The sequence below is a fragment of the Thunnus thynnus genome, chromosome 8 (genome assembly GCF_963924715.1).
Source record: "Thunnus thynnus chromosome 8, fThuThy2.1, whole genome shotgun sequence".
Classification (NCBI taxonomy): Eukaryota; Metazoa; Chordata; class Actinopteri; order Scombriformes; family Scombridae; genus Thunnus; species Thunnus thynnus.
Window position 1 is genome coordinate 14,885,088 of NC_089524.1, and position 20,538 is coordinate 14,905,625.

The 20,538-nt window shown below is 41.0% G+C and overlaps 1 protein-coding gene across 1 annotated transcript in view; it reads right to left on the bottom strand.

The window, feature by feature from the left end:
- nr5a2 (nuclear receptor subfamily 5, group A, member 2) overlaps positions 1 to 20,538 on the bottom strand; it is a 73,481-nt gene that overhangs the window by 22,488 nt on the left and 30,455 nt on the right. Inside the window, exons 5-6 of the mRNA XM_067596721.1 lie at positions 9,720 to 9,839; positions 4,657 to 4,804 (exon numbers count right to left, since the gene is read on the bottom strand). Coding sequence (XP_067452822.1) covers positions 4,657 to 4,804; positions 9,720 to 9,839 — 268 coding nt within the window. The remainder of the gene's footprint in view (positions 1 to 4,656; positions 4,805 to 9,719; positions 9,840 to 20,538) is intronic.

Genomic DNA, 20,538 nt, shown 5'->3' on the forward strand with positions numbered 1-20,538 from the left:
TCCCTTATTTTGAGATTTTAAATTTTAAATTTTAACCTAAACTTTCAGGTATCAAACACATCGTATTGGCTGAGAGGAAAATGTGGACAATTTCCTATCCTTGTGTTTAATGTCTGTTTTGGACTTGTGATACAGGAGCTGCAATGATTGGCTGATAGAAGACCAATCAGTAACTATTTTGAAAATGGATTGATCATTTAAGTCATTTTCTTAGCAAAAATGCCAAAAAAACGTGAATATTTAATGTTTTTTGTTCATCAGCTTTGATATCAAGCAAAATATCTTTGGGTTTTGGATTGATGGTCGGATAAAGTAAGTAACTAATATGTTAAATGTGTCATCTTGGGCTTTTAAAAAATGTGCTGGGTATTTGTTATTTTCTGACATTTTTTAGACCAAATGATGAATTGATTCATCGAGAAAATAACGAATAGATTAATTGGTAATGTAAACAATTGTCAGTTGTTACTGATATGATATAGTTCAAATAAAATGCTGGAATAGGCAGATGAAATAAACACAAAGTTTAAGGTTTCAGACTAAAGATGGAATCACATACTGAATTAATGTATAATGCAGTTTTTTACAACCTATTCCTACATTTAAACCAACATAAACGTGACTTATTTAACTATTTCCACAGTGCACTAGTATCAGTGGACCTTCACCCAGCATGAATCAAACTCGAGCCTAAATTCTCTGCTCTATCAACTTTTCACTGGCTTTCTTCCTGCTAAAGGCTTCAGTGTGGGGGCATTATTTAAGGCTGTGTCCACAAATCTGCTCTCCCCGCTGGGAGCATTTACCACCCTGCGCTGGTCTGGCAGCTACTCTGGTTCTCTTCGCGGCTGACAAGGACTGGCAGCGCCTGTCTCACCCAATTACACCTGATGGGGTCTGACCTGCCTAGCTGGGCTTAGTGGTTGCTGGCTGAACACTCTCTGACCTCTGTCACCGCATCTGCTTTGCCAGTATGGAAGCTGTTTGTGTGACAGTATGCATCATACTTGCAGGTATGATTTGTTTTGTAAAAGTTGATAAACAATACTTCTTTTCTTTCTTATTTTTCCATTGGCAGCCATTAAATTTAGGGGTGTCATACAAGTTTCAAGCAGCAAAGTACACTATCGCAGAACTTAATTTTAGGAAGCACACTTTTTTCTCGGTTTCGCTTGGATACAGGTTCTTTTTATACACCTTAGATCTGCAACACAACCTAATTTTTTTATTGTGGAACACTGAGAAAATGCAGTTGGGAGTTAAGTGCCTCCCTGACCTTGTCATTGAAGGAAAGAAGAGAGACCTTTTTTCACTTTCCTCAGCCTGAATTTGAACTTGTGACCCAGTCCTCACCTCTGGGCTGACTTGTCACCTGCAGTCTTTCTATTAAGCTTTTAAGCCTTTTAAAGGAAATCAAAGACCCATTAACAGTGTTCTGACACCGGACAACTAGTAGTAGTAATTCTTTACTGAACTCTGACCCAGGCAACACTCACTCTCCCCACACACAAACACACAATAATTGTTCACAGTCCTACACTAAACACTAAAGAGATCAATGCTTGCAGAGTGATAATCTCCTTCTAGATAGAGGGCGAAAGCCTTCAGTTAAGACAAGGAAGGAATGACAGGGGGGAGACAAAAGCAATAGAAAGAGACAGATAAAGAGAGAGGGACAGAGAGAAATGATAAAAAAAGAATGGAAAAAGTGCAAGACGACGTCTAACTCTGAGAACAAGCACACACACAGATCAGGACATGTGTCTCCTCTCAGCTGGAGTGACATCTATATCCCCGTCTTTATCGACAACTGGCTTAACTAAGAGCTCTTCTGGCGGGGAGAAGGTGAGTGATTGTCCATCCACGGACAGAGAGAGAGAGAGGGAGAGAGAGGCAGAGAGAGAGAGGGGTTGTAGATAGAGGGAGAAATACTGAGAAAAATCAAGACACAGACAGAATGTTGTTGAAAGAGGGAGAAATACAGGCTGTGCTACTATACATCCATTACTTAAATGGCAACTACAGTAGGGTTAAGATTAGGGAAACATCACGGTTATGGCAAATAAATTATGCTTTGACCTGTGTCATATTGCATACACTCCATTCATATTAGCCCCAGCTGAGAGATCAGTGACCAGTGTAAAAGATGAAATAAAGCTAATAAAGAGGGAGAGCCTTTATGTTCAGCAGCCAGCAGCAGAACTACTTTCATGCCTCATTTCGCTACAATGCTTATTACAGTAATTGGCTCTGCAGGTAGTATAAATACACACCTGCTTTCTCACTGCTACACACACACACACACACACGTTCCCTTAGGTAAATGTATGTATCAACCCTTCTCACAGCCAATCACACACACACACACACACACACACACACACACACACACACACACACACACACACATCTCTGTTCAGCTGTTTATGATATTAATCACATGAATTCTAAATCTCCTGGCTTTACATTGCTGGAGCACCTCCCCATCCCTCACCCCCACACCACCACCTCCATCATCTCCACCACTGATCCCCTCAGCCAGTTCTACAGCGCCTGTGCCGGGCTTCTTTTGCGGGAGGCCTGGGCAACGCCGGAGAACAAGCACTGCCGGGGGCGATACACATCCCTCAGGTGAGCCTTTCATTATGGATGATGTTTCTGCCAAATTATTTAGACCCTGAGCCCCAGCAACACCCCTGCCACATGAAATAAACACACACAAACAAAGACATGCGCGCACACAGACATACACACTCTGAAGCCCCACTGCAATCCGCCCCATCCTTCCCTGTTTCCTTGCTGTACCACTAACACAAACATTAATCCTGCCTGATCACCACAGTGTGTGTGTGTGTGTGTGTGCTGCTTTTGCCTGGCAGTTCATTAGTCCTTCTTTCTTTGTTTAGGGCAGGTAAAGAAGGGAAAGCTTGACCCATGTGGATTACAGATAGATGGAGGAAGGGATAGCTAAGGATGAGAAAAATATTCATTGTAAGTATGCTACTGTTGCTCACAGTGCCATACAGGGGCCAGGTTGAGCAAAGCTGCCTTGACATCATCGGCTTCAGTAATATAGGATGTTAAAATAGGTTTGGTCGAGTGTGTGTGTGTGTGAGTGTGTATCCCTCAGAGGCCATTTGTTGCTGACTTGTTAGGAAAGAGACAGAGATGACAGTCTCCTGGTAATGTGTGACCTCGGCTCAGAGAGTGGGGAGCAGCTTTTGGGATCTGAATGCATACACACACACACACATACATACACACATCCCGTCTCTCTTTGTCCCTTAACTCATTTGGCTACTTATCCCTTCACTTCCCTCCTTTCCCAAATCCCATGCTCCCGCTCTCTTTATAGCCATGCTTCCCTCCCACCTGTACATCCCAAATGCTTGGCGGTACCTGCCTCCCTCCAATTCCCAGTCTCTCCCACCTCCCATCATCCTCCTATCTTCTCCTTTTCATCCTTTCCTTCCTCCCTCCTCACCTCCTCACTTTATCTGTATCCCCTTCAACTCTCTCCTTTCTGACCCTCCAAAACTCAATCTGGGAGGAAAAAAACCTAAAATTCCCCTTAGAAAAAAAAAAAAGAAAATCATTCCCACATTCCCATTCCTCTCCAACTCCCCATCCTCACAGTTTCATGCACTTACTTCCACCCACCTAGCTCACCCGTTAGTTTGTTTCTATAGTATTTCCCAAAGCTAAATAAAATGCCTAATTCTTTTTTAATTCTGCATATCTCAATGCCTTTTATATTACTGATCAAGCAGTATATAATTATTCCACTAATCTTGCACCCATTGTATAGCACTAGAGAGCAACAGCGAAATTCTAAAAATGTAAAATGTTCATATTGATTTTACATTCCCAACTCATAGTGGTGCATTGCCTCCTTCAACAGTGGTTTGTAAACCTCAAAGTAGAAGAAACAGAGGAGGATTAAGTGAGTTTGCTGCTGGCACTGCCGATGATAGTTTTATAAAGATGAGGCAGTAATTAGAAAGCAAGCTTGTCTGTGAAAAACAACTGAGAAAAAAAGAAACTAAACTTATTGGGCATTTATTTAGAGTTGCTCTGCATCAAAGTACATGTGACTTGTGTAGTAGTGTGTTTCCACTTTGTCTCCCCGTCTCCACTGGAACAAAACCGTTCCTCCACTCCTTCCTTCCTCTCGTACCCGTTCAGTTTCTCCCTCCCTCACTTTCTCTTTTGTCTCTTACAGACCACTAGTCCCTTCCTTCTTCCTCCCTTCCTCCTTCCTTTTCCTTTCTCTGTTAATCTCTCTCTTCCCCTATTAAGTACCAGGATCTTTTTTGCTTCCCCTTTTTTCTCCCATTTCCTTTGTCCCCCATCCTTCCTGCTTCCCTGGATCACCTACATCACCTGATTGTCAACCGCTACCCTGCAGTTCCACTGAACAAGTTGTATCTTGGGAACAGGGGCTTTTTTGGGAGGCAGGAACAATGGCACAGGAACCAAACTTGAAGTTTGGTTCCTGGTAAAGCCCCTGAGTCCCTAAGTTTAGGTAATGTCCCTAAGCTCCGAAATTGGTTCCTGGAAACGTTCCAGATGGACCAGCAGATCTATCTTAACAAACCACGCTTTTCTTTTCAACTTCCCTCAAAACCTCTCCCTTATCAGCTTTGAGAGACTCACCCAGGCTGAAAAGGACTAGGAACTTGAGGCAGACAAACTCCCGTTGGTCCAGCTGCAGGGAGCGTAGTTTGGCCACCAACTCCTGGGCGTGGCTCAACAGGTTGTTGAGTGTGGCTCCCGCCTGTGATGCAATCACCGCATAGTCCACCTGCAATAAGAGGGAGACAGGAAGGAAAAGACTTGTTTACAGAGTGGCTCTGAAAGTAATTTAACTTGGATTGAAAAGAAACAACTCAGAATACAAATGAAAAGCAGATTTTCTTTCATTGATTAATGGAAATTAGATTCAACATCCAGATAGCAGCTAAGCTATATAGATAAGTTAGTATGCTTAAAAGCACCAGACCTGATAGACTACATATTTGCTTTCATGGATGTATTATAAGAACTGGATGCACATAAGTCAAAAAAGTTTTCTAGCGTCCTAGTTTGATTCCACATCGTGCATTGGGATGAAATCACAAATATGAAAATAGCTTTTCCAGGCTCTGGGAAGTTTTTTTATTTAATTTTAAAAATTCACAATACAAATAATACACAATAATATTGCTAGGTATAACAAATGTCTCTTTTATAACAGCTTTTATGGGGAAATACTTTTTGGACTGAAGGGTATTTTTTGATGCCGTCTCCACTGATGTAAATATATCTAAAAATGTGCAAAAATGATTGACAGAACAACTCTGAAAGACATGACTGTACCCTGCACATAACATCAACACAAGCTTAATGAAATGTTGTTACAAATTCATGTACCTGCTCTACTGCACCCTCAACATGGAGTCAAACGCTTTGGTCTGTCTGTCAAAATGCAAGACACTGATGGATGTGTAAAAAACACAGCTGCAGGCAGTAGGTTTTTGAAGTTTTACAGTATTTTATGAAAACATGCTGTGAGTATATGGAGAGATCATGGGACTTCACCTCCAACGGACAAAAACATGCTGAGCCACAACAAAAACTAGATAGATAGATAGATAGATAGATAGATAGATAGATAAATAGACATACACCCAGCCAACAACCCACTGGCCTAAACACACACACACACATACACCCCTTTTTCAGGTGCATTTCATATCTGCAGCTGCAGCACATTTGTCTGGGAGGCAAGTCCTTAGCTGCCACTCACAGTAAGCAGGACCGTATTAAATTTTTATATTTATTGACAATTCATTACCATAATTGACTGTGCTAGGGTTTCCAGGGGAAGGTAGATGTTGGCGTGCGCAGTTCCTAAAGCTCAGGGAGGAAGAGGGTCCCTAGGAGCTCCGATTTGCAATTAAAAACACCCCTGGATTTGGAATTTGTGTAAATAGGATGATTGGAGCCTGTTTTCTGTCTGAAGAAGGGAAGGTTCAAAAGTAAATGTTAACAATGCACCATGTTTTCCCTCTCTTCTCCTGTCTTCTTCCTCTGTGCCTTTCCTTTCCTTTCCTTTCCTTTCCTTTTCTACCATCTCTGTTACTACACCACTCTTTCTTCCCCAATGAATTCCTAACTCCTTTGTCCCTCTTTCTTTTCTTCTTCCCACCTTCGAGAAGGTAAGAGTTATGACTCGGTGAAAAGCAGACAATGCCCCCCTTCCAAGGTGTCAATCAATTTACATAAAATCAACTGTGCATGAAATAACTTCATTGAAGGATTGGACTGTTGATGGTGATGCCTTGGGTTATTGCCTTCTAGCCTTAAGTAAAAAGAGAGGGGAAAAAACGCTATAATGTCACTATAGCAGACTTAGCACTAACCCTTGTGACCTGCGTATCAATCAATCAATCAATACTACTTTATTATCCCTCCTAGAGAGACATAGAGAGTAAATATATGAATAAACCTTCAAATCGTAACCCATCATGAATACGTCTTTGCTGAACATTAAAGATGGATATGGAAGGTGAGATTAGTTTGATGCGTAGAGGGCTTTGATGTGTGTGTAGAAGACAATAATTTACCTCGTTTGAAAGCACAGAAATCGCGACCGACCGAGGAATGTCTGTTTTTTTGCATTTCTTTCCATCATTTGAATTTCATGGATTTACACCAGGAGCGTTGTGCTATCAAAATATCAAGATTTTCATGCTGAAGTCTGGCTGCCAAGCTGCGAGGCCTTGCTTAATCATTCAACAGTTCAGTCCAATCTTTGTCATTTTATGTTTGCATACATTTTGTTGAGCTCCATTTTACGTTTGATCCTGTGACAGGATAAAGAACATGCCTTCTCTCTTCAACCCCAAACTGAAAACACTCATGGCCATCTCACCCTATTGTTGGTGACATGACATAAAGAAAGACAAAAAGACAGAAAAAAAAATGGAAAAGAGGGGAATTTGCAAGTGAAAGAAATAAGAACAAGTGAAAGCTCAAGACAGAAAGCAAATGACAGGCTATAACAGTAAATGTGTTGGTACCATGAATTTATTTTTTTTAAAGGTCAGGATAAGTGCAGCTTATGATTAAGAGAGCAGGGAAGTTACTTGGTTGAAAGCGAAGTGGGAGAAATGTGTATCCAAACTCTCCATCTGAGCAAATATTCTGTCTTTAAACTTCTTTCATGATACAAGTAGACTGATCCACCCTACTGCAATTGAACATTTTTTTGAGAAGCTAGACTAGAAGGTTTCCACTTTCTTTGAGTGCTTAATGCAAGATTAAATTAATAATGTGGGCATTTGATGGACTAAACATGTCTTACTAAAGCCTGTCCTTACTGTGTGTCATGAATGGAAGCATTTCTTGGATAATGATGTACTACACAGATACATACACTGTAACTTACAGTCAAGTTTCATTTTAGCCCCTGAAAAAAAATCTATCTTGTAAAACTAAAATATCTAATATCAAAATCAAGAGCAAAAGCCTCATTTTAAAGTCACAATTTTGCACCATCATTGTGCTACCAAGGAGCAAATACATCATGGAGCACAGTGTTACTGGGAAGCAACAATGACACAACCTTTTACATACATATAGACATGTGGACTTTTTAATACAAACTTAGGTATAACAAGGAAACAAATGGGGGTAAAAAAGTACATTTAATTGCAAACAACTGCCTCACTGAACATGACGGACTCATGGTGACAGTTTCAGATGATCTGAGTTTTTATTTTCCTTTACGTGACACATGAATATCGTGAATAAGCAGACAGTTGTTTTACTAAAGTGTAAAACGTGAAGATCAGACATCTGACTTCTCAGATATGCAATAATATCTCTGACTTTTGCCGACCTTCTCTGACTGAAAAACCTCCACAGTTGGCTTCACGCACATCAAGCTCTCATTATATCCCATAGACCAATATGATGAGCATATTGTAACAATTAAGCAATTAGCACATTACAGACCAATGTGGTTAATGCACAGTGTAGTATGTTGCTCCAAACAGTCATTATGTGATTTGTTGAGCATGTGTGTGTGCGTGTGTGTGTGTGTGTATGTGTGTAGCATTTGCTTTGGGTGATGCTGCTACTGTGTTCTAAATATCCCTGGTGTTATCGCTGCGCTGTCACCCCTAGCCAGGCAGAGAATAATAGGAGATAATGAACTGTTTCAGAGCCTCACACACGCAAACACACATTTCCCCGCTGCCCCTGCTCCCCCCTCCCCTCCAAGACCAGCTGTTCATTAACCAAAGTATGCAAACGAAACCGCCGTCCTGCACCTCCCCTGACTATCAACCCCTCCTCCTTCCCCTCCTCCTCTTTTACTCCTCTACTGCTTTGGTCTCTTCAAACTGCCTCCTCCTCTTCCTCTTCATCTCATCATGTCCTCCTCCTTCTTTCATGACAGCACCTCCTTACCTTCCTCCGTTTTCTTTATTACTGCCTTTCTTTTCTCTCCGTTCACATTCCACACTCTGCCTCTGCCTCCTGTCTTCCTCCTTTTTTCTCCACGAAACTCCTGCTCTCTCTTTCTCACTTTCTTCTACCCTCTGCCACGTTGCCCCCCTCCTCAATCCTCTTATTTTCTCCTCCTCGCCACCCACCTGTCACATTCTCTCCTCTACTTCCTCCTCTTCTCACGGGCTCTCCTTTCATCCCTGTCTCTCTTTTTCTCCTCACGAGTTCACCTTCTTACCACCTCACTACTCTTGCATGAAATCTAGTGACCAGACTAATTTTAATATGATTTTAATATTAATTTGATGTGCCTGTTTAAGCCTATAGTAGACCCCTTAATGCTACTATTTACTACTAGAGATAGTACTGCGTACTCACCGAAGGTAGTACTTCTTCGCCTCCTTTGAAAACCTCACCCTGACCTTGTCTTCAGTCAGAATCATGGAATTAAAGAGGACTTCCCTTTATATGGTGCACATGCACTTGCCTTGCTTCAATATTTATACCAGCATCTATTGTTGTAAAACATTTTGGTGAAGAGCAATGTTTTGGTGGGCCAGTCAATCAATAATTTATGACTTCTCATCTCTCTGACAGCCATGCCACTGGTCAGAGGCATATTCATGATGAGCAGTTTCATGCCTTTGTGTTTATCCCTACCTGTAAGTGTGTATGTGTACTCTCTTTTTTTTAGAGTTTTATGCGATTCTCTGAATGCTGAGGGAGTCTGCTCTGGGTTTGTGTGTTTACTATTTGACAGTGTGTTTTGTCAGTGACTGTGTGCATGCAGCAAAAACAGAATCATAGTATCCTGATGCGATGAGGACCCCTATTAACGCTTCAGGCATCAGCTCCCACCAACTTCCTCAAAGATCCCAGTAAAACAAAATAACACACGTAGCTACATTCTTTATCTGTCCTCCCACTCACTATGCTGCAGCATGCGTAACCAAGTGCTTTATTTATTTGCTCTCAGAGAAAAAAAAATGCTAAATTGATTATTCTGGTGACATTAGTTTATATCTATAAGCATAATCTATTTTTAATGAAGCAGGGACTCCTGCGTGGCTATGTAATCAATAATGCTTTAAGGGAAGTGATGAGGTGTTGCCAAGTCCCCCGAGGAGCAACTGATGCATGGTTTTGGGGAAAAAAGAACGGATGGGTGGGTGAAGCTATAGTTGGAGGAAAATATATTTTGGGGTGATGTTTTATCAACTCACCTGCTGGCCTGTGACCAATAAGATGGAGCCCTCCTTGGCGTGCACCACCTGCCGGAAGACGTGGTCGAGAATGAGAAGTTCACTCCAACAGTTCTGCAGAAGCTTCATCTGGTCATCCACCTGGTTAGAAATATAAAAAAAAGCACATAAGATCTTCTGTACAGCTAAAACAACACTTGATGTTAGAGTGACTCAATGACTAATATACAGTTTACAGTACATTTACTGTCAACAATGCTGATTTTATGTCTTTCACTGTCCCCTTTCTTTGTGTATCAGGGCTCGTGGCCCCAGTAGAGGCTGTCCCCCCCCGAGAAGAATTACAGTAAACATTTGTAATTTTGGGGCATTTGCTGTCAACCTCAAAACAAAAAAAATGAAGCTCTGTGTCAGCCTGGGCTTGTAAATATCAGAAGCAGCTGTTTGCAAGGTAAGCTTGCTCACAGGTCAATCGCTATTGATCTGTTGCGTACCACGGGCATTGTTTTTTCAACCCTGCACAAAGCTCAAAAGTCCCCTGTACACACTCTAAAGCTTTCTCATGTGAACCTTTACACACGCAGTTAAGCACTTTGCTACGTGCCTGATTTAACAATGTTGCCAGGTTTATCTGTTTGCCCATTGCCAGCAGTTTCTGAGTGATTCCACAGATGATAATGATTAAGTAGCCTGTCCCCCCCCCCTCCCTCCCCCCAAATGCCAGCCGCTGGCTCCCAGGGACCTGCCAGGTGAGCTTGGGAAGCTGTCGCAGGTCAAAAGGTGGTTGCGTGCACCAAAACAACCCCCTCCATTGTAACTGCAACTCTCTTCCCATGCCTGGCTATGTTAATCATTACTCCACATAGCCAGACTCAGACAAAAAAGGCCACATTGAGAAGGAAGGAATGAGGAAAATGTATGAGAAGTTCTTTCTCCTCTCTCCCCCCCCCCTTTTTTTTCTATCAACAAACATTGTGCTCTTTGTAGTATCATTGGAAATAATGTGTCTTTCTGGGCACACTGTGATTTTGTGGTGTTGTGAAGTACTTTGTTTCTTTGAGTCTGTGAGAACTGTCTGTGATGTTCATGGCCAATGTCAACGACAGCTTGAAGGGTGAAGAATGTGGATCGATGTTATAACTTTGTGACACAGGCAGGTGCGGCATGAGCACCGCTGAAAAGAATGTCTTTTTTGCACATGTGGCAGTCTGGAAAGTGTATAGGTATCTATTTGTTGAAATCCGCAGTGACTTCACGTTCTAATTCGATGTCAACAATCAACGCTCCGAAAAACATCAAACACTTAATCACCTTGAATGGCACGGCGCTGGCTGTGGCCATATCTGAAGTCTATTGCTTGTTGATTAGGCTTGTTATGACTGGTGATTGTTGACTGGTGTCAAACGGTGTCTGTTTACATATCAGGGAGACATAACAATAGGTCTGCCATAACATAGACATGGAAAAGCCAAATCACACACCGTGCTGTAGGACATGAACACTTTGGCTGCCTGACTATGATTATCTTTGGCCACAGCTGCCAGTGGCTCTGATTAGGGTAACCTTTTGCTAACTTTTCTATCTAATTGATAGATGTTTATGCTGTTTGTTACTTACGTATTTTTGACTTCTCAACCATAATGCCTCGATCATGCCTGTGTTAAAATAAGCCTTTTCACAAAAAATAAGGAAGAAACACAGTATGCTTTCCCTGGCACTGTATGGCACAATTATGCAGCAAGAAATCCTAAAAGTAATCAAGCCTTATGTCTCCTACTGCTCTGTTATCAGTGGAAAAAATGGAAAAATACAACATGCTTGTGTGATCTTTTCTGGCATTTTTGACAGTATTGTGGACTCTTTGTCTCTCTCCTCCTCCTTCCCATGAATCTATTTTTTGTGGTCCCACACTGGAGGCGTCTCAAGCTAAAGACGAAAGCAAAATTCAAATGCCTTTATTAAAAACCATCAGAGAGAAAAGATGGTATTCAAAGGAGGGAGTTCTCTGCACTGTGCCCCAATCCTCCTCTCTTCGTCTCTCCGTCTAAGGACCCTGGAAGCACGTGCAATTATGTGTGTGTGTGTGTGTGTGTGTGTGTGTGTGTGTGTGAACGGATGGGTACATGTAAGGCCCAGGCTCTTCAAAAGACCCCCCTGCATGTCAGCGGTACTGGCAAGTGTTGGGGTCCTCATCAAAGGACTGTCCTCACTCTGCCTGCCTGGAAGCTCATCTCTGACAAGAGGCCTGGGTCATCAAAGGGGGGCAGCTCAGAGGGGATGACTGCGGGTGATAGCAGCCTAGACGAGGGTGAGGGACACCCGCCTGGAAGAGGGGGGACTGGTGACAGACAGACAGGGTGGGCCAGGGGTTGGGGTTCAGTTCGCTGACCTTTTAAGTGCCAGCGACACGAGCTGTTTCCCTGACAAGCTCTTCCTTTGCTCTGTCAAACGAGCAACGTTCATGGCGCCTGATCTTACAAGATCTGCTGCCTGCTCGCTCTGATAATATGAACTTTCTGACATGGTGTCAACGACCGCTTCGTCTTGTGTTTTCATGCAGGCAAATCTCAAATAGTATGTCTGTACTTAGATGGAAAAAGCGGCCAATACAGTCTGTAAAAGGTTGGCTGATTGCCAGTGGCTGATTACAACCTGCCTCCATTTGATATACTTAGAATATGACACTACAAAGTTCAAATAAACAGTTTGTCGAACTCCATAGGAGCAATAAAACAGATGATTTATCTAGCTGACTACCTCTTATCTCACGACATGATCATGGAAAATTTAGATAACACTGCCAGTTTCTAATTTACTGCTTCCAGCAATGTTGACTCAGTAGGAAACAAACTTGTTGTTATGTTCTTTATTCTTTGAGGCCACACAAGTGTATCTCACTTCCTCATTTTGCACAGCCGTAAACACAACACTTGCTATCACTGTGTGCTATTTTATTACTAACATGAAGAATCCTTGTATGGATATAAGTTCCGTTCACTCTATAAATATTTTTTACTGAAGAGAGCAAGTAGGTGTAGCAGCTTAGAGTTATGAAATTTTGTAAAATTTGCTAAATTTCTGAAGATCAAAATAGGATTATGGAAAATCAGAATATTTCAAAAAAGTGATTTTTTTTATATCAGCTGATGTAATTAGAAATAAATAAGTGCTACATCTGTAAGTCATCAAACTGTAGAACATTAGTGTCTTAATGTTACAATACTAGTTCTTATCATTCTTTTCTCCAAGCACAATGGTTGTCTTTAATAGACAAAGTGAACAGCACAGAGTTAATTCATTGAGTGCGGCATATTTATTTAGGTCCCATAAATTAATTCTTCTTTATGTCACTGAATGGATAACCCAAATTAAGGAGAATATGTTATTAATGCTGCACTTTGTCAATGATTGAGTACATTACAATTGTATGATGTATTATAGCACCTACCACCTTGAACAGACAGAAATATCTAAAACGCTATAGCAAGGGTCACATTTTTTTCAGTTCCTGCTCCCGGAAACTAAATTGCTAAATAGAAAACTTTAGAAATGTGATGCTGTAAGTGAGTTACTTTGAAGGTGAAGTAGAGATGTTTCCTTACTTTTGATTGAGCCCTGAATTTTCCTGCGAATTGTATTTTCCAGGAGCTGAGTGCTCAAGGTTATGAAGTCAGTAGACAGGTAAACCATCGCAACTAAATACTTATAGGCTCATACATTTAGTCCTTAAATATTGGTATGCTTAATGTAAACTTAGAGACCATCCTGCACTGCTGATAAACATTCATGTTTAGAGTCTTGTTCCTCTTTATCCATGAAAAAACATTATTCTGAAATGAATTGTTTATTGAGTAAACTCAAAGGTTAGCCAGCCATAACCTGATGTGAAAACGATACATCCAAATTTTTTTGCATAATCCAATTTTACCAATGTATCAATCTTAGTTTTGCTATTTAATTTCAAGAACAAACTTACAGCAATATAAACAAAGGAGTTTTCTACTTTGCTTACACTCTACGCATTTGGACAATTCCAAGTCTCCACCTGTCCTTGGATGGAGCAAAACTCATTACAAGGATTTAGCTTCTAAGGTTCACGCTGATGCAGAAAACATGTTCCCCAGAAATAGCTTCAAACTGGCCTCAAAATCCACATTTAAGGCTACTTTTCAAGGTGTGATCTATTTAATATTTTAATATCATCACCAGTGTTTGGTTTAAAAAAAGAAAGAAATTCCAAGTAGGAACTTCTACTTGCAGAAGCCAGCAATGAAAAATACATATCCTCCAAGAAACCAATTTAACACCTTTATGATCGTTCAGGCGAGTGGGATCAATGCCCGGATCAATCGCTTAGCCCATAGCTTTTGTTCAAAACCACTGGCTGAGATTAATGAGATTTTCCACAGAGAGAGGTAGAAAAAGAAAGAGAGTGAGCGAGAGGGGGAATGAAAGTGCCAGACAGGGAATGAGAGAATGAGAAAAGACTTGGGGGAAATTGAGAAAATAAAACATTGTGATTAAGAGCAGATATTCCCTCCAATTCTGGGCAAATGTAAATTAATTGGAAATGGAGCATTCAGATGCTCGCTGACAAACGTAATGTTTATTCATAGCCCCCTGCTAAGAGTAGAGCAATTACCATGGTGTGTTGAGTCAAAACAGGCCAATGCAGTAGAATCCTTTCCCCCCTTTCTTGTGGCCGGGTTTTGGTCTCGTGCCACGAGCATTGTTAAGCTTCGTACGGTACGGCGGGCTTTAACGAGAGTACACAGCTGGATCTGATTTTAATAAGTAGTTCCATTTTTGATGTGGCCTAATGAACAGATTAATGGAATCTCCTTCTGTGGAGCCTTAATGAATGGAGAGATTCAAGTTTTTTTTTGTTTTTTTTTAACACAGGGGGAGCACACACACACACACACAGACACACACACACACACACAGACACAGACCATGAGTTTATCTGCCTCAAACGACTTGTACATAAACAATAGCTGTGCTTCTATCTTTCCATCTCTCTCTGCTGGACAAGAATCAATAATGTCTCGGAGTACTACAGGTGAGGTTTGAAGCTGACATCAATGCTCGTGTGTCTCTAGCAGCCATCCTTTGGTGCAGTCCTGTCTTGGCATCTGTTCGCCTTGAGCCAAACAGGCCCTGTATTCACCTGGGAACAGGCATTAATTCACCTAGAACAGCGCCCGTTGTTCTCAGAGTGTTGCGAACACTTAATTATGTCGTGCTTGAATGTAGCTCATTTCCAGTTTAGTTTGGTAATTTAATTAAAAAGACTCTCAGTGTGAGGTTCCACAGGATTTTGTTCAGCTAATTGGTCATCAATATATCACAAATCATGGAGTGGCTGATACTTTTTCCTGTGGAAGCACGTGCAACCTTTATGACCTGGGATCAAATCTTAGTATCAGTCTGTTTATTTCTTTATTACCTCTCCTATTGACTAAATTACAAGGAAGCTTAATCCTTTTAAACAAACAGGTGACCGTTGACTCAGTATCTTGTTTTAGGTCAAATGAAACAGCAAATGCCTACTGAATCCCACTGCAAATCATTTTTGGCAGCCATAACTTCTTAAAAGCCACAAATAGAGTTGCACCCATCAGAAAAAAAAACAGCAGAGTGAGTGACAAAATCCCCAGGATGTTCCAGCTATGTGACCTGGCGGGAGGGGAGAGGTGGGCTTGGGGTGTCCATATTTCAAACCATGTCCTGATCTTCTCTACACACTGCTTAAGTGGATGAGAATAAAAACCATCATCACCCCCCCCCGCTCACCTCCCATAAGCAGCCCTTGTTTATCATGGCAGTCCGTTTGTGCCTTGATCCTACGGCTGGCGGGGTGATAAGAATGCTGGGAAAATGAGCAGGTGGCAGGTGGCGCTGCGAGACAGTGGGAGGGGGCTGCACGCTGAAGAGAGGAATGATAATAGTGATAATATACTGAGCAGCTAGCTTCAGTAAAACTAAATTTGTCAGTCACAGTCAAGGTTGGAGAATAAAGCAACCAGAATCTGTTATTTACTACTTATACACCTGTTGGTTACCTGCCATTTTGCTTGACAGTGTAGCTAACTTTAAAGCTGCTGGTTTTATAGTACTACTGGGAGTACATTTACACTGTGCACAGAGTTGAGCAATCAGGGAATTTCAGTGTGTGGACAGTCAAAAGGTTTGCTACAACTCAGCATCCTGTTACTAATGTGATTTGGTTTCATAACTCAAAAGCTGACAAATTAAAGATAGCCAAAATGTCAAATATAGCCATTTAAAGCTCTTTCATTGTGCTTATAGGTGATTCTTGTGCAGTGGTTTCATCCTTCTTTGGGTTAATTTACGTAAATGTATTCCTATGTACACATCAAGTTTTCGTACTGAGCTCACATTGGTTGTACAAAAACTTACAGAAAACGTAGAGAGCATACAGTAGTAAAAGTGTTTTTGTTTGTACATGAAAAATCAAACACAGTCATTAAAATACAGCTACAGAACATTTTTTTCAACTATTCTCATTTGTTTCGCTGACTTTTATGAGGTCTTAAACTTGATGGAAATGCAATTTCAAACATTCCCATAACACCGGGGAACAAATAATGATATAAATATATTTTGTGTAAGTGGACAGAAGGGTAAGTTTAGTGTCTTGTATGAAGTAAGTGGAAACAGAAAATGGCAGATTCACAAGACAAAAGGTTTTGATCCAAAATGGATCCATTTTTGTTTCTACCATCAGAGGCAAAAATCTGAAACAAAATACATAAAAAAGGAGGCATTCAGAGATGTATTAATGCATGCCACCTTAAAAGACAATGAGCTAGCACACTTATCATCAGCTTGATACTATTCACTATGATATGTACCATGAATGTATGCTATGTATCTATATATGTGACACTACATATATGTGTATCATTGTGTGCATGCTCATGAGCATTTCATGTCACTGGCACCTGTTTGTTGGTTGCATGTATCTCTAATCCATCATATCAGGTAGTGGAGAATGCCTGTGGGTTTATCTCTGACTGAGCACACAGAAACCTTAGACTGTTATTATGTCCCTAAACAGTCATAGGGATGCCACAGGCCATCTGTACACTGAAAAAAATATCACGTTGTCAGAAAAAGTGCTTCACTGGCTTCAACAAGAAAGCTCATTTTGTGAGCAAACTTATTCTGCTGTTTAAAATTATGTATTTTTGACAGTTTGTAACATTCAGCAGTCATTAAACACAAGCATAACCATGTTTAGTATCAATTTGTGTAGCAATATGTAGAACATAGCTCTGCCAGGGTAAGAGGTTTGAGCAATACATACTCAATCTGGACTGAAGCATCCACCATACAGAACATGTTAAATGTTAAAGTTATGTGGATTTTGCTTGATGTCAAAGTTATTGAAGAGAATGTGAGGGTATCAATAGAGAGCATTTAATCCTTCCTTCCACATTAAACATTTTAGTATACAGGTGCTCTCAGGACATAAAGGACGTAATAGTTCGTTTAGTATGTTACAAATAGGTGTTTTGGAGAATGCTGAGGTTGGGAGATTCTTTTGTCAATAGCCCAGACATCAGAAACAACAGATTAAGTGATCCTTGGATGTGTGCTGCTTAGAACTAAGGCAAGGCTGTGGTGTGTGAGCAACAGAAGATGTATTTAATATTATATTAGATGCATTACTAAGTCTTAATTCTTCAGAGCTCAGCACAGCCATTCAAATACATACAAACACTTCGTTGTTCAGTGTTGTCACCTTGGAGGCTGAGAACTCATTTGCTGTTTTATTTCTTTTTGGCATTATAGGAAGACACAGATTGTGTTTCATCACCAGAAATCATAATAAAGAAAAGCAAAAGAAACCTTCAGGAGAACATCTTACCTCGTTTGTGAACATGATAAGAAACTATGTCCAGGCTTACTAAATTGTGGTAGTTGAATGCCCTTGAATAGTTATTTGGCTTTTTGATTCTTAGTTTCTGGTTGTGATGCCTTAGTTTTATGTGGATATTTTAAACTGAATTTTTCTTTTCAGTATTAGTAAATAGGTCTGGTAAATGTTAGCTGTGTCCTTCAGTATGTCTTTCTTTCTTAGAATAAAAAGATGTCAGACCTGCTTGTTTTCCTGCTGAATCTTTAAACTGTTAATGTTAGCGCAGTGATTGTCTACAAACCTTATCTTTTCTGAAAATCATTAGGCAAGGTGTTTTGTCTGTGTCTTTGTGCTGGTGCGTTGTCATATGCTCGCATACCCATACGCACTCACTGTGTGCTGGAGTGAGAGTAGAATGAATGCTGCATTGTGTTGTTTGTCAGAGAGAATGCTAGTGTGTGTCTAAGTGTGTGTCCACATGTGCTTGTGCCCACATCTGATCGATACTGCTGAGGCACTGAGATTGATTGGTTCCCACGGTGACTGCATTAACAGACTCTGGAGGCTGACCTTTGACCCTGAGAACACTCTGCTGTCGATTTGGCCATGCTCTCTCCCTCTTCCCATCTTCACATCTTCTCATCCGTCTACACATCCTGACATTCTTCTTCTTGTCCCAGGCTTGTGGTAGAAAGGAAAAACAAAAACCCAGCCTATGATTGGACATGCCCTCTTTCCAACTTGACCCCCCTCAACATCAGTCTTTTCATCCCATACAGCATCCTTTTGTCCCAAGCCTTGTCGAGACAAGAGGAAATAAGAAGTGGGCCTAATAAGGTCTCCCTGCTCTGCTTGGGCCTTAAAGTGCAATACAACTGATGGCCGCTAGATCCCTGGCGCCAATAGACTTCCATTCAAAAAGTATCAACTTCTTTCTAGAAATACTAAGTGAATCATTTTCTTCAATAAGTCATTATGGTCTCGAATGCTAAATTTTGACCCTCTCATAAGTGTGCTGGTGGTCATTTTGGAAATAATTGCTCCGTTAATAAGATTTGAAGATGTATAGTAGGCTTTGATGTCTGCTGTGTGGGCGTTGATTGACAGTTCGCTCACCTGCTGCTCTCCGGGACTCGCACTGAGTCAGATTATTGTGGCAATATTTTGGTAAGTTTAATGTTACTTGATAACGATACCTGCCCTGTTAGCACAAGTTAGCTAAAGTAGCTCATGTTAGCCCAGGTGTACACCGCTCAGTGTTTCCAAGGAAGCGAGGCATGTTTCTAGAGCGCGAAAGGCAACATCCCACACTCCTTATTTGGAAGATCCTGGGTCCAATTGGGAAAAAAAAGGGGGCTGACCATAAGCTGCAACTCTGGGCCTCTCTAATGCAAACCAATGGGTGGCGTCACACCTCGCTACGTCCATCTTTATATACAGTCTATGGCCTCGCTGGTGTGTTGTGGCAAGGCCAGATACAAGAAGCGCATTTTCTGACTGCAATAGCTCCCTGTAATGAACCAGTGGAGTAATTTGTGTGTTAATAAATATGTAAATAGATAATAAATAAATACTGAAGATTTGGTAAAAAATATATTGATAAAATAGCTGTTATGTGTAAAAATAGTGGATCATGGTATCTAAGGTTAAGTTGTTTAAGCCAGTACAAACACACATACAAAAATGTACACGCGTACATCTGTGAGAATCCAAGACGAGCATGGTACTACATTCATGAGGCAGAAAAAACAAAGTATCTCTGTGGGTCTGTGTGTTACAGCGGGAAGAGCGTCTTGTTTTCTCAAGGTCGCTGACGATGGCAACAAACCCTCCTCTCTATCTGATATCAGCACGGGGATTTGAGGATGAACCAAGCACACCCAACCTTTCCTATGCCGTTTTTACTTGATGCATAAGCATATGAAAGATAGAAAAATCAATAAGGCAAGAGATCGGACCAGTGAGACGCCAGACATGAATTTCAATAGATACCTTTTCATAAATGCAATGTTTATTGTTTTCTGCCACAGCTAGTCTGTTTACTAGATAGTATGTGCAAAAATCCAAAATTTCCAGTAACATTTGGAATCATAATTATAGATAGTTTTTGATTAAATCATGTGAAACTTCAATCTCAATCAGGTGGCACAATATCTGGAGGAAGGTGAATTGGGTTTCGCCAGAGGTAACCTGAAGTAATGAAGTGTGCCGTCCAAAAATAAATTGAAAGAAAACTTCAGAAAAAATGAGGTTATGAGAAAGAAATGTATGTATTGTTGCCTCATTTCTGAAGAAAGTTAATCCATGAGTGCATGGCTTAGAGGAAATTAGCTTTTTTTTTTTTTTGAGCGCTATTGTTTTCAGGATACCTTAGAAGTAGACTACCTACCCCCCACCCCACTCCACACACACACACACACACAGACACACACACACAGACACAAACACACACATACACACACTTGAAATCTCAGGGCTTAGAGCTAAGAAGCTATCAACTAATTATCAAAAACACAGAGAGGCCCTAATCAATTATTCACATGAACATTAGGCCGCTAATACACATGCAGCCCAGGGAACGGCATCTCCCAAAAGTAACCCTTCCTTCTTTTTCACTCAAACACACACACACACACACACAATCACGTCAAGACCTGCATACTTACACAGAGACACACATACAAAATGCTTGACTGTAATATACATCCTATATACCTACACACTCCACTCTTTTCTTTACCCCCCCCCCCATCCGACATCAGCTGCAGACAGAGAAATTGAATGCCATCCAAAGGTACAATGAGTTGAACAGTACTAGTAGACTCTCTTAAGGTTCCTGGATGGGAGGTACTGATCATAGAAATCCTATTCATCCACGAACACCCCCTCTACAGACTCCCCAAACACACACCCAGAGCTTAATCTACCTGAGCATTAAGCCTCAGCCATTGG